This window comes from Stegastes partitus, unplaced genomic scaffold (genome assembly GCF_000690725.1).
Source record: "Stegastes partitus isolate 25-593 unplaced genomic scaffold, Stegastes_partitus-1.0.2 Scaffold581, whole genome shotgun sequence".
In the NCBI taxonomy this organism is placed as follows: Eukaryota; Metazoa; Chordata; class Actinopteri; family Pomacentridae; genus Stegastes; species Stegastes partitus.
This window is the reverse complement of record NW_007578312.1, coordinates 297,227-309,912: the sequence shown is the minus strand read 5'-3', so window position 1 is coordinate 309,912 and position 12,686 is coordinate 297,227. Positions and strand designations below refer to the sequence as shown.

At 38.9% G+C, this 12,686-nt stretch overlaps 2 protein-coding genes across 3 annotated transcripts; one reads left to right on the top strand and one right to left on the bottom strand.

Moving 5' to 3' along the window:
* Nucleotides 1-197: 197 nt before the first annotated feature.
* On the bottom strand, nt 198-8,683 carry poll (polymerase (DNA directed), lambda). 2 transcript variants are annotated; one of them, XM_008288926.1, is made up of 9 exons: nt 8,631-8,683; nt 6,597-6,740; nt 6,085-6,382; nt 5,701-5,779; nt 5,164-5,508; nt 4,865-5,038; nt 3,385-3,513; nt 1,683-1,851; nt 198-1,611 (listed from the first exon to the last, which is right to left on the bottom strand). In XM_008288926.1, exons 2-9 carry the CDS (start codon nt 6,709-6,711, stop codon nt 1,250-1,252), a joined length of 1,671 nt encoding a protein of 556 aa, XP_008287148.1. In that variant the 5' UTR covers nt 6,712-6,740; nt 8,631-8,683; the 3' UTR covers nt 198-1,249. The 2 variants fall into 2 exon arrangements, with proteins under 2 accessions (XP_008287148.1, XP_008287149.1); XM_008288927.1 differs by lacking the exon at nt 8,631-8,683 and adding an exon at nt 8,546-8,612.
* Nucleotides 8,684-8,861: 178 nt separating this feature from the next.
* dpcd (deleted in primary ciliary dyskinesia homolog (mouse)) lies at nt 8,862-12,116 on the top strand. Its single transcript, XM_008288925.1, has 6 exons — nt 8,862-8,966; nt 9,904-9,984; nt 10,078-10,202; nt 10,304-10,437; nt 10,606-10,708; nt 11,202-12,116. The coding sequence occupies exons 1-6, from the start codon at nt 8,903-8,905 to the stop codon at nt 11,304-11,306; spliced, it is 612 nt and encodes a 203-aa protein (XP_008287147.1). The 5' UTR covers nt 8,862-8,902; the 3' UTR covers nt 11,307-12,116.
* The last annotated feature ends 570 nt before the right edge of the window (nt 12,117-12,686 follow it).

Below are 12,686 nucleotides of genomic sequence, written 5' to 3'. Positions count from 1 at the left end.
AGTAGAGGTAAAGATGTTCTACATGGTACCCGAGACCAGTAAAACTCACATCCAGTGTGTCCCTTGTGCAATTGCTAGTTTATGTAACTGGGACCTTCTGTCTCAACTCAGACCAGATCTTGTAAAGATCAATCAGTTCTAACTAAACTTAAAAACTCTCTCAATCGAAAATAAAAAAATAAATGCAGACAGTGTCGTTTGGCTTTTATTACATTTTATTATTGGTCATCTTTAATAAAATATACTTAAAGCATCCATCATCCGCTGACATTAACATGTTTTTAAAGGGACACTTCACTTACTTGAAGTGGTGTCTCAGAAAGTTTGAAATCCACCTGCTAAGCGTTTGCAATATCTGCCTCTGAAACTTTTGCTGCCATTCTTTCATAACAGATGCTGATCTCGCTATTTACATTTAAGTCTCTTAAAAAGGCTCCCAGTTATCTGACCTAATCAAACTGCCTTCTACAAGAGTTTCTGTCCAAGTTTAAATTTGAAACAAGTCAATTAGCAAATCACAAGAGCTGCAATTTAGAACATGCAAGGTGTGGCTCATAAATTATGAGACTAAAGCTGTATTTCAGTTTTATTTAATTTGAGCCGACTGAAACATTAAGAGTTGTTTATGCATGCCGACAGATCAAAATATACTACATGGTTTAGTCATGCATGCCGTGGTCTCTATATTTAATAGCCACGCCTCATACATTATGCTGCATGTCTGATGTGACATCGGGTTTAAAGTGTCATGACACGCAGTCCTCCCTGTGTGACAGTCGTGTCTTTGAAAGCGTTTCATGTGGTGATAATCCACATGTTTGAAACCAACTGAACTGAAGCTTGACATTATAAAATTATATTGCAAATCAAATCGCAATAGTTCAATCCAAAAACAGAAAATGCCACTTTTTTTAAAACAGCAAAACAACAAAATTCAATTAGTTGTAATATATCGGGGTTACAGCGGCGGTAAAGTTGCAAAATCTGCTCACATGTCACGTAAAACCGTCTCAAGGGACAGATCAAATTAGGGATAGGTAAGTTGTTTTGGAGTCTGAGTGACCCTTGTCCTTTAGTGTGCAAAAGCTAAAATTAGCATTCAAGTCAAACAGGGCTCTTACATGATCTGTGGAGGAACAAAACATCCTTAAAAGTAGTTTGTAAAGTATAATAGCAGTTTCACAATTCGTCAGCATCATGATTACTTTCTATAAAATCAAACAGACAAGGCACTGTAATGGGCCAATCACTACCAGTCCCTTTCATGAGGCAGTCTAAATGGTATCCCTAAAAGATTAAAAACATCCTTCTCTGCCGAAGTGGGGAGTGGAGTCCCACCATGCACCTTTATGCTACCTTGACGTACCACATCTTTGTTGAGCGAGTGCTCTGATAAGCTCATTCTTTTAGTCTTCGCAAAGGCTCTCATTGAGCGGTTGAAGTGTGCCGACCCGGTGAAATACATGAGAGCACAGGCAAACTCGTTGTAGGGCACAACGATGATGTCCAGCCTGCGGTGGCGCTGACCAAGTCCTGGCAAACGGCACACGCCCATGTATTTCTTCTGCTCTCCGTTGTCCTCGTGGCTCACCAGGTCATCTGTCAGAAATCCTGACAAACAAACAGTTGCTTATTTTTCCAGTTTTTCTCAAAGAAATCCACATGAAAGAGACGGAGCTTACCGCTGTCATGGAGGCTCTGCAAGATTTTACTGAAAACGCCTTTGTGGGACTTTCCGTCAGGGTGCGATATGAGTACATCAACGTCTCCACATGTTGCCTTTCCTCGGCGGTAGGAGCCACATGCCATTGCCACCAGAGCTGAGTCTATGGCTTGTGCAGCATCCCTCACCTGCACAGAAATAAAGACACAAAAATGAGTGCATTGTCATTTTCATTGCTAATGGGGCGGCTGTGGCTCAGGTGGTAGAGCGAGTCGGTCAATGATCGGAAGGTCGGCGGTTCGATTCCGCCCTCTAACCTGTTTCATGATCGTTGTGTCCTTAGGCAAGACACTTCACCCACCTTGCCTGGTGTGAATGCGTGTGAATGGATTGTTTGAGGTGGTGGTCGGAGGGCCGTAGGCGCAGAATGGCAGCCACGCCTCTGTCAGTCTGCCCCAGGGCAGCTGTGGCTACAATCGTAGCTACCACCACACAATGAATGTGTGTGAATGAATAATTGACAGTGTAAAGTGTCTTTGAGTATCTAGAAAAGCGCTATATAAATCTGATCAATTATTATTATTATTATTATTGTTATTATTAATAAATACTATTCTTAATGAAGGCCACTAATGGATTGCAGCACAACTTTTACAACTTTTACAAAATCCCTTTCACCACAAAAACACGTCTTTTTTAATATTTGGGTCTTATATAACAGAAAAGCAGAGTTTTTGTTTTGTATGTCCCCTTGTTTTTGTGCCTCCAACTGGCAAACAACTCAGCTTTTACTAATTTTAGTCAAATAGGTTAGGTCAGTCATTTAGTTGCTATTTATTTTCATTTAATTGTTTTTTTACCTTAGTGGTACTCAAAGCACTTTACAATGTTTTCTCATTCACCCATTCACACACATTCATACACCAATGGCGACAGAGCTGCCATGCAAGGCCTGCCACTGGGAGCAACTTCGGATTCAGTGTCTTGCTCAAGGACACTTTGAATGTGGGGCGAGAGATCGATCTGCCAACTTTGCGATTGGAGGACAACTGCTCTACTACCAGAGCAACAGCTGCCACAACTTTTACACAATCCTCTTTACTGCCAAAACATGCTTTTTTTTTTCTTCTAATATTGGGCTTTTCAGTCACAGAAAGGCACGCTTCCTATTTTGTACGTTCTCTTCTTTTTACTGTGGCCCCAACTGGCAAACAACTAAGCTTTTACCTGTTCCCAGCCAAATACTGGGAGGTAGCCTTGCTAAAGCATCACATATTATTTTGACAAGCCTGAGGGAGCACACATGCTTTAGTCATCTATCTCATGTGCACTCTATCTGGCAGCTTTGGAGGAAAAACAAAATCCAAGTAATACAATATGACAACAACTAGCGCTGTCCTTAACGCTCTGGAGCGAACAGGTATCTGGCTAACTTAAGATGCAGCAAGTTTCAGGATTTACTTTTCCCTTTGGGATGCTCTACTTTGTGAGAATACAATCTGGATTTCCCATTATCAAGCAGTGAAGGAAAGCTGACACAAACTTTTCCCTCCTTCAGGCCTTTCGTTTCCAAATTTCTGAGGGTTTTGCAGGGGAATCTCTTACAAAGGTATCTCACTTCCATGTAAACTTGACTGAATGTACTGAGATGGAAGCACAGATATTACAGCCATCATCACAGAATGATACAAGTTGTGTTGTGACTAGTGAGGATGCATTACCACTTTCTCTATCGCTGCCGCTTCATCCCTGGGCATTCGGTCGAGAAAGTCATTGTAGTGCTTGAGTCCTATTTTCTGAGCGTTGCTCAGGTGGGCTTTGGTGCGGACGTCCTCCAAAGTGCGAAATCCCTGATGGACAAATGACAGTTTTGAGGAAGCTCTTCAAACAATATATCTAACATATCAGACATATGCTTTCGCTATTAAATTAACTGGAACAAAATAATACTAGCAACAGCTTAACTATTATTGTTTATTTCATAACCCGTAACTAACATATTTGATAGAGCTGCTACACTTCCTTAAAGGGTGCTGCATTTATTTTACAGAATAATAAAGTCTCCAATAAGAAATCTCCTAATTAAAATTATAAGATGGATCATCTTATAAAATGACTGATAATGTATTTTTGAGGTCTGCCTAATATTGTTTAGATCCCCCTTGTTTTGCCAAAACAGCTGTGACCCATTCGGCCGTGGACACAAGAACCCTGAAGGTGTCCTGTGGTGTCTGACACCAGGACATTGGCAGTGGAGCCAGCCTGGCCTCAGTAGATCAGGCTAGTCCCAGCACATCTTACAGATGGTCAGTCAGACTGGGATCTGGGTAGTTTAGAGGTCGGGCAAATGCCTTAGGCTCTTTATCGTGGTTTGGTCTGCAACAATGCGCAGGTGGTCGATACAAAGTTACAACATGCAAGGACCTAAGTTTTTGCAGCAAAAACATTGTAAAAAGATGATGTTGTTGACTTCACCTGCCAGTGGATTTAATGTTGTTGCAGAAAGTTGTAGATTTTATCACTTAATATAAACACTTTTAATTTTTTAAAATTTAGTTAGCACTACTTTTCTGTGCAATTTAATATAATTTATATAGCACCAAATCCTAACATCAGTCATATCAGGGAACGTTTCATACTAAGGTTAAGAACTTACAGTATTATAGAGAAAAAGAAAACAATTCCCCTATGAGCAAGCACTTGGCAGCAGTGCAGAGGGTAAACTTCCCTTTAACATGAAGAAAACTGTGACAGAACCAGACTCAGACTGGGCTGGCATCTGCCCTCGACCGGTTGGGGTGCAATAGTGACACAATTTTTAAATGACCTCAAACATCTTTCGTATTTCTGCACTGCAATCACTTGACATATACACTGATACCACAATAGCAAAAGTGAGATTAATGGCACAATATAAGCCTGACTGATTTATCAGTGAGACTCTAGTCCAGAGTTTCAGTCTTGAGTGCAATTCTATTATTTGTCACAACTTTTAGTACAAGTAGATATCTTGTCACTGTGTTAGGAGAAATGACTACTCTCAGGAGAAATGATTAACTCTTGACAAAGTGCAGATACCGTGAAACCGTAAAGGCACTATTTTGTTCAATAAACCAAAATATTAAACTACCAGCCTTTTATGCACTGCATTGTCCTTCAACTTTCAGATATTATATTTTGTATCTGTTTGTGTATTTTCACCTGCTGGTACCACATTTGTGCAGTTTTAGCTCCTGCACCCCAGATATTGTTGAACAGCTCCAACACTGGCACAGCCTCCCCGATGTGATCGAGTTTCCTCAAGTGACCGCTCTCCATAATCTCATCAATTTTGTCAGCCATGCGTTTTCCTATTCCTTGGATCTGACAAGCTTCCTGAAATTAAAAAATAAACGATAAGAAAAGCAAGATAGTCCTCATACTATGACAGAAGATACATAAGTTTACATAACATTGTCAGCACTACTGACATTGTATTTAAAACATCTGCATTAGGTTACCTGATATGATGTAACAGGCTTGTGGTAGCTCTTCAGTGCATTGACTGCCTTGGAGTAGCCCAGTGCCCTCCACTTGTCCCCCTGATGTGTGTAGGCTTTGGCCAGCACTTCAAGTTTGTCAGTGATGTGCTTGTTGAAGTTATTACTTTTGGACTGAGAGGACTGAGCACAGACCCACTTCCCTGAGATCGGCTTCTGAGCAGCAATGTCTGGATCAGGGTTGACACTGGGGCCAGGAGTCTCCTCTTTGGGGTGTTGGCCAGTAATGAGAGCCTCCAGGTCATTCTGAGAGACGCCGTCTTCTTCTCCTTGTCCTTCCTCTTTGCTGTCTGGGGCTGTTTGTGTCTAAGGTGTAACGTAAAATTTTAAAGACAATTCAGCACACATAGACTGTTTTTTTTTGTCTGCACGGTCTAGTTTTAGTCTCCAACTGTATCAAATGAATACAGATTGAAAGGCTGTAAAATTCAAAAACACAGCTGTTTTTTTTTTTTTTTTAGACATGAAGAGAAAGCCTAGCTTGGTTTGATCACTCACTGGCTCCACAGTAGTTTCCGCCACAGGTCTGACATTTGCCAGCTCCTCGTCAGTGTTTTCATGCTGTGTTTCAGAGTCCCTGAGTGGAGAGAACATTTGAAGATGCCATCAGATTGATAACTTATTAAGTTATTTTCTACCAAGTTGTTGCTGTCAAAACACTTTTGTAAACACTTCAATGTCAGGGGTAAATGTGATGAAAAACTGGCAAGTTGATACACTTTCACTAATGCTTTTTCTGCATTAATAGTGTGTAGCGTCTTGACAAGAATAAGTCTATATATGTAGTGAACTGGACGCACCATATGGAAGAAATACAGGTAACAACAGTTTTCAGACATTAACATTGTAAAAAAAAAAAGAAAGTACTATCAAATCATAAACCTCTTGGGTGAAAGTAGACTGTAGCTGGATTCATCCATCAGTTCCTTCTCACTGATACACAAGCTCAACCAAGTGCATTTCACCAGTTGGACTCCAGGGGGCATACAATCCACTTTCAGCAGGCGCAGAGCCCTGCCACTGTCCATGTTGTCATCCACGACAACGTGAGTGACACTGGGAGAAAAGGAACTCTCTGTCTGTCCACCATTCTGCTGAATTTGTCTCTGGAAGATCTGGCATCTGGCATTTCCTATTCCAGCAGGCAGAAGGTAAACTGTGACTCCATTAAAAGTGTTTCCTAGAGCAAAAGAAATTAGAGTAAGTGAATATGTTGCATTATCTGGCATATGCTTTTGTGCAAGCAGTGTTTTTTCTCTATCCATTGCTCTCACACATTATATATTGCTACTTCAGCTTTCATTTATTCCATTCATTCCTCTTTAATGCACACACACACACACACACACACACACACACACACACACACACACACATTCAAATACAATAATAACCTGTGATATCACACTCGTCTGGTTTCTTCTTCAGTGGAGGTGCATCCTTTGCCGGTAGCACTTTGGCCCTTTTAACTTTGGGGAAAGCTTTCATGATCCCGTGACGAGGCTCCATCTTGTCTGTTGAAGGGGGGAGCCAGTGGCCTGTGGCAAGAAAGAAAATTATTACTTCTGAATAACGGCGGAGTGTAAGACTGCGATAAACATAATAGTGCTTACTATGTTGCACATTCACTTCCTACAACTGACAAAAGTAGGTATATATTGTATACGGTGGAAATGTTTCCAGTGAGTTTGAGATATTGATCTTTTAACATATTCTACACTCCAAATGTTGCAAGTAGTCTTTGATATCTCAAAGGAAAAAAAATCAAGAAGAAAAAAAAAAGAAAAACTAACAAAATCTGATAAACCAAAGTTTTGTGTGCTAGTGTGACGTCTATTTTTAATATTTTGAATTCGGCAGTAATTTAAAACTTAACACTTTAATTTTAACAGTGGTGACTTACTAAAGTATTTAGATTTGGTAATGTTAGTGTAGCAATCCATCCATTATCTATCCATCCATCCATTATCTATACACCGCCTAATCCTCACTGGGGTCGCGGGGGGCTGGAGTCTATCCCAGCCGACTTAGGGCGAAGGCAGGGGACACCCTGGACAGGTCGCCAGTCTATTACAGGGCTACACTTAGAGACAGACAACCAAGCACACTCACATTCACACCTACGGACAATTTAGAATCACCAATTAACCTCAACATGTTTTTGGACTGTGTGGGAGGAAGCCGGAGAACCCGGAGAGAACCCACGCTGCACGGGGAGAACATGCAAACTCCACGCAGAAAGATTCCGGTGCCCCCACCGGGACGCGAACCGGCAACCTTCGAGGCAACAGTGCTACCAACTGCGCCACCCTGCAGCCCCTAGTGTAGCAATACTACATTAAAAAGATCCTGCATCCAATAACATACTTCAGTGAAAGTACTATCACCAAAATGTATTTCATTATCAGACACAAAAGTATTTACTATACAAAGTAGTATCAGAATGGGTTATGATTACAATGTACAATTGTGTAAGTTGCATTTTAAGGCTGAAGTTGTCAAGAAAGCAAATTACTAAGCACTTAAAACACTACAAGATATTTTAATCTGTAGTGCATTATAATTCTGAATATAATCATGTATGTTAAAGGTGTGGTATTAACCTGAAAGGAAACTTCCAACTGTAGCTTTCACATAAATGAAGTGCAATATTTCTGTCTAAAATGTGGTCATGGTACAATGAAGTCAAATCAAGTCATTTTTATTTATATGGCACTTTCAATGACTGTCTGCACCAAGGTGCTTCCCAGCAAAAAAAATATTGAAGTTGATACCCCACAGCGTGATTTATGATGTGAATTTAACTGAGTAATTTAAATATGAAAAATTTAATTTGAATTGTCTTTATATTTGCAACAGTGGAGCAACTCCCTTGTAACAATATAGGAGCAGTCAATTAGCGTACAGTCGAAATACTCAAGTCAAAAACTGCAGTACTTATGTACTTTGTGTCCTTACACCTCTGCGATCTGTCTGATCTGTCATAACTGGAATAATTTACATTTAACTAACCGCTATGACAAAACAGTGCAGTACAATACGACACAACAACAACCAAACTGCTTTGCAACAACCTCTCTCGATGTTGGTGTGTACTTTATAATGCTGATATATAGTATTATATCTGACTATAGGCATAGGGGAAAAGAGGAAATTGTCTCGGCTTGTTTAGTTATACAGCTACGTGGCATAGCAGTTAATTCTGCTTCGGAACGCTGACAAATCAATCTGTGTTATCAAAATACAGTCTGAGCTAGCTACCTGTAGCTTAAGCTAACGTTAGGAACAGCAAACAGTCGGTTAATACACCGTTTGATATACAATTTTCACGAAATATACTGACCATGCTTTAACTAACTCAACTTTCCCCAATATGATTTCACATTTGAAGTCGAAAACTCCCGAACGCTTAATATTTTGGCTCTTACCCCTGTTTGGAAGGTACCATACGTACAGGAACTGTCATGGGGGGGGCGTTCAATTCAATTGTTTCACTTCCGGGTTAAGCTGTTGGTTTATTTTTTTCTTAAAATGAACCTAAATTATTTCCGAAATTTACACATCACATTTAAATTTTAGCAACATTTCCAGTGATAAAATCTAACGGTCTCTATAAAAACTGAGCTTTTTATTTTGTTGTCTGACCACGGTTGCTGCAACTACAAATCGAGCCCGGAAGTGGCCTAGCATTTTTAGAAACATGGCTGTTCAGAGCTGGACTGATATCCTAAAGTCATGCAAGAAAACGGCGTTGATGCACGACGGTAAGTGCAACGAAGAAAACCGGTTTATAACTGAAAGAATGGCTTCGCAAACTCGTCAGAATTAGTTTCGTTTTGCTGACGTTACGTAGTTAACTTCATCAACTCAGCTTGCTAGCTAGCTTTGCAGCTAACAAATGTTACTAGGCAACAAGCAGAAGGCACAACTGGTCTTGTACTGTGTCACACACGCTAGCCTTGCAAAAATAGACACTAAAATTGATCTAGTAAACGACGTTTTTCAATTATGTTAACAACTAGTCGCCAAATAGGACAATATTTGAGATGTTAAACCCTCAATGATAATGTACTGTGTAACTTACTGCTCTCTAAGTGTAACAAACTAGTTAAGCATTTTATTTTAATTGCATAAACTGTCGCATCTCTCTAATGAATGAGGCTTTCCATGCTTGCCACTTTAACAACAACAACAAAAAGATGCTTTTAGTCAAGTCCAACCAAATCACTGTTATGTAAATGACACGTTTCAAGCAACAGCTGTTGAGCCAATGTGCTTTCCAGTAAAAATGTGAAATTAACGGAACATGAGCTTAAACACAACTTTACATGACCATACTAAATATTAAGCCTAAGAAGCTACAATATTATATTTCATTTTTTCGTGAATGGTTTATCAAAGAATTACATTTGTATTATGTGGCAATCCAAATGCCACAATCCATAAGTTCAAAAAATCCCCTAAACAAAGTTACTGTGTTAAAATGACAGATCTTTTTTATGAAAATTATTATTGCATTTGATAAAATCACAATACATGCAGAAGGCAAGTTTTACATGCTTTTATCCTGATCACATTTATTGCTAGGTTAGTCGTTTATATAGTTGAGTTGTTTGTGCAAAACTAGAAACACATTCCAGTCTTGTTTTTTGACATAAAAACAAAAAATATGTTTTAAAAAATCCCAAATTCTTCCTGCAGGAAAAAGGAAAATCCACTACCTCTTTACAGATGGAAAAGAAATGGCAGAAGAGTATGACTTGAAAACAGATGAGCTCATTGGTAAGCAATTCTGGTGCAAAGATTTAGAACGTTATTATAAATTTCAATACACAGGATGAGTATGTGTCTTGTATAACATTTGGTATGTTTCAGTACGAAAGTGGCGCCATAAAAGCACCCTTGGAGCACCGGGCCAGTGGCAGGTAGAGGTTGGGGAGCCACTTTTAAGCCCTGTTGCATCTTTGGAATCTGATGTAATCAAGGAGAACTGCTCTAACGTAGGGTTTTTGTTTTTTTTTTAATTCCATAATTTTGATCTGAGCAGTACATTTGAATCATTGGGTTTGTAAAATTGTTGTGATTGTTTGTGTTTCAACAGCCTGTGTTCATGCGCAAAGACACAAAGACCAGCTTTCAGTGGAGAATCCGCAACCTTTCCTACCCCAAAGATGTCTTCAGTGTTTTAGTGGAGCCGTCTGAAAGATGCATCATCATAAAAACCTCAAACAAAAAGTGAATATGCAGGAGAACACGGGTTTTCCCCCGACCAACTATTCATTCCTGCACACTAGTTGCATGCAATCCTTGTGTCTGCCCTATAGATGGCACTGTTTACAATACATTTGCCTGCATGGTACAGCTACATGATAGATTCACATCATCTTCCTCATGTCTTCTCAGGTATTATAAGAAGTTCAGTGTTCCTGATCTCGATCGAAGTCAGCTGCCATTGGACAGCTCTGCACTCAGCTTCACTCATGCCAACAACACTTTAATTGTCAACGTAAGTTTTGCACAACAATGAAAAATAAATGAATCTACATCTCTAATGTTATGTAGCTTAATCATTCAAGTTCAACAATGTACAAATTAGAGGTTGATTGTTAAATACATGTTGTAGCTAAAATGTTGAATGCAAAAACCTAAAGATCATTATCTGTTCAATATAAATAATTGCAAAAGTATCTGGAAAAAAAATCTCTATATACCACAGATTCAAAGAGAATCTCCCACAAACTATCACCCTCATTTTCAAAAAATACATGTAGCCAGTTTAACTTTGTTTGTTGATATGGTTTGTGCAAATCATGGGGGGGGGATTTTTCTTTTGTCAAGTTTGTGCTCCATTTTTCATGCCTTCAGTTATTTTTAATGCCAACAATAATTGCTCTTTTACTTGTACTTTTGTTTGTTTGTTTTTTACATTCCTTTAACATGACTGCAGTGAAAAAAGTGGCCAATGCAAACATAACATGTTTTTCTTCTCACTTGTTTAGTACAAGAAGCCCAAAGAGGTCTTAACCCATGAGCAGGAGCTACTGAAGGAGCTGAAGAAACTAAAGGGGACCGCCGAAGGGGATGTTGACTGCAAAACTCAGTGAATTCTGACTGTGAGCGAGGAAATAATTCCGCATTGCATTTAAGCCACATGTGAGCTCTCGTTTATCTTTCTATACTAAATCCCTTCATTAAGATTCTCTGTGCTTTGTCACTATCCTAATGGTTCTGATTCTTTTAAGTAATCTGGGCATATTTCCATGAGTTATTATTATTGAACAATGTCCATCAATTTATATTTAAGGCAGATATATTCATAGCCTTTTGCAAAAGATTTATTAACTTTGTTTTTGAACCAAGAATGTTTTCCCCAAATTATTCCTTTGACAGTGAAATCATTTTTAAATTGCACCACAACAGTTTATGTTTTTGCTTCTTTTAAACAAACCTACCATGGACTAATTTTGATGGGGGTCACAGAACCTACCACCTTCCTTTCACTGATGTCCTTGTTAAACACTCAAAACACACAATGCTTCATCCCTGTTCATTCCAAGGTCACAGTTACGAGGACATCTCATTTGTGTTAAATGAATACCCTCATGTTCCTTGCATGTAGTGGGCCACCCTGAAAGCCATTACTGAAACTAGTGTTACCGTTTCCCATTACAACAGAGGGCCACTCTGACTTACTGGTCCCCAGCTAAAACGCTATGTAGATACGAGGTTAGAACTAGATGTTGCAGAGTTTTGTTTCAAAATGACTTTGATCAACAGGAAGGACTATAAAAGTTGATATTTTGCATCTGACATATGAAATTCCTTGTGCATTTACTGTATAGTATGTAAGAGAGAAATAATTAAAGTTTGATATTTGTCTACTTTTTTTTAATAAGTTCATTAAAAAAAAAAAAGAACTCTGTCCAGTCAGAAATACTTAGACAGTGGATAAAAAAAGAGTAGTACTGCTTAAATGAGACAGTGGCATTTAAATATAGATTGTTTCAACCTCACGATTCCTTGCATTTTTTGCCACTTAGCCAAACCCAGAGAGCAAGTGACAAAAAGCACGGACAAAACCACAAGTAGCTCTCACTATTGTGCTTTGTCTTCTTTCAGATGGAAAGACCAGTATACAAGCAAACATTTTAAACCAGTCCGTCCTGTTGTTTTGTAAATTCTTATGAGGGCCTTGATTGAGTGATTGATTTTATTTTTTTATTTTTATTTTATTTAAACTGTGGTATGACAAAAAAACATTCATACATACTTGGTTGGATAGTGTTTTTCATTTGAAAATTTGCTGTTGATTTTAAATTATACAAAAGAAGTTTCTACTGTTGAGTTGACGCATTAAATAAGTGTTTGCTGTGAGGTTTTAATTTTGGTAACTTTCTATAATACTTTAGTCTTCTGAGCTCGAGCTGCTGTCAAAACAAATTCAAGTCCCAAACACCAACTAACAAATTGGACATCCAGTTCAT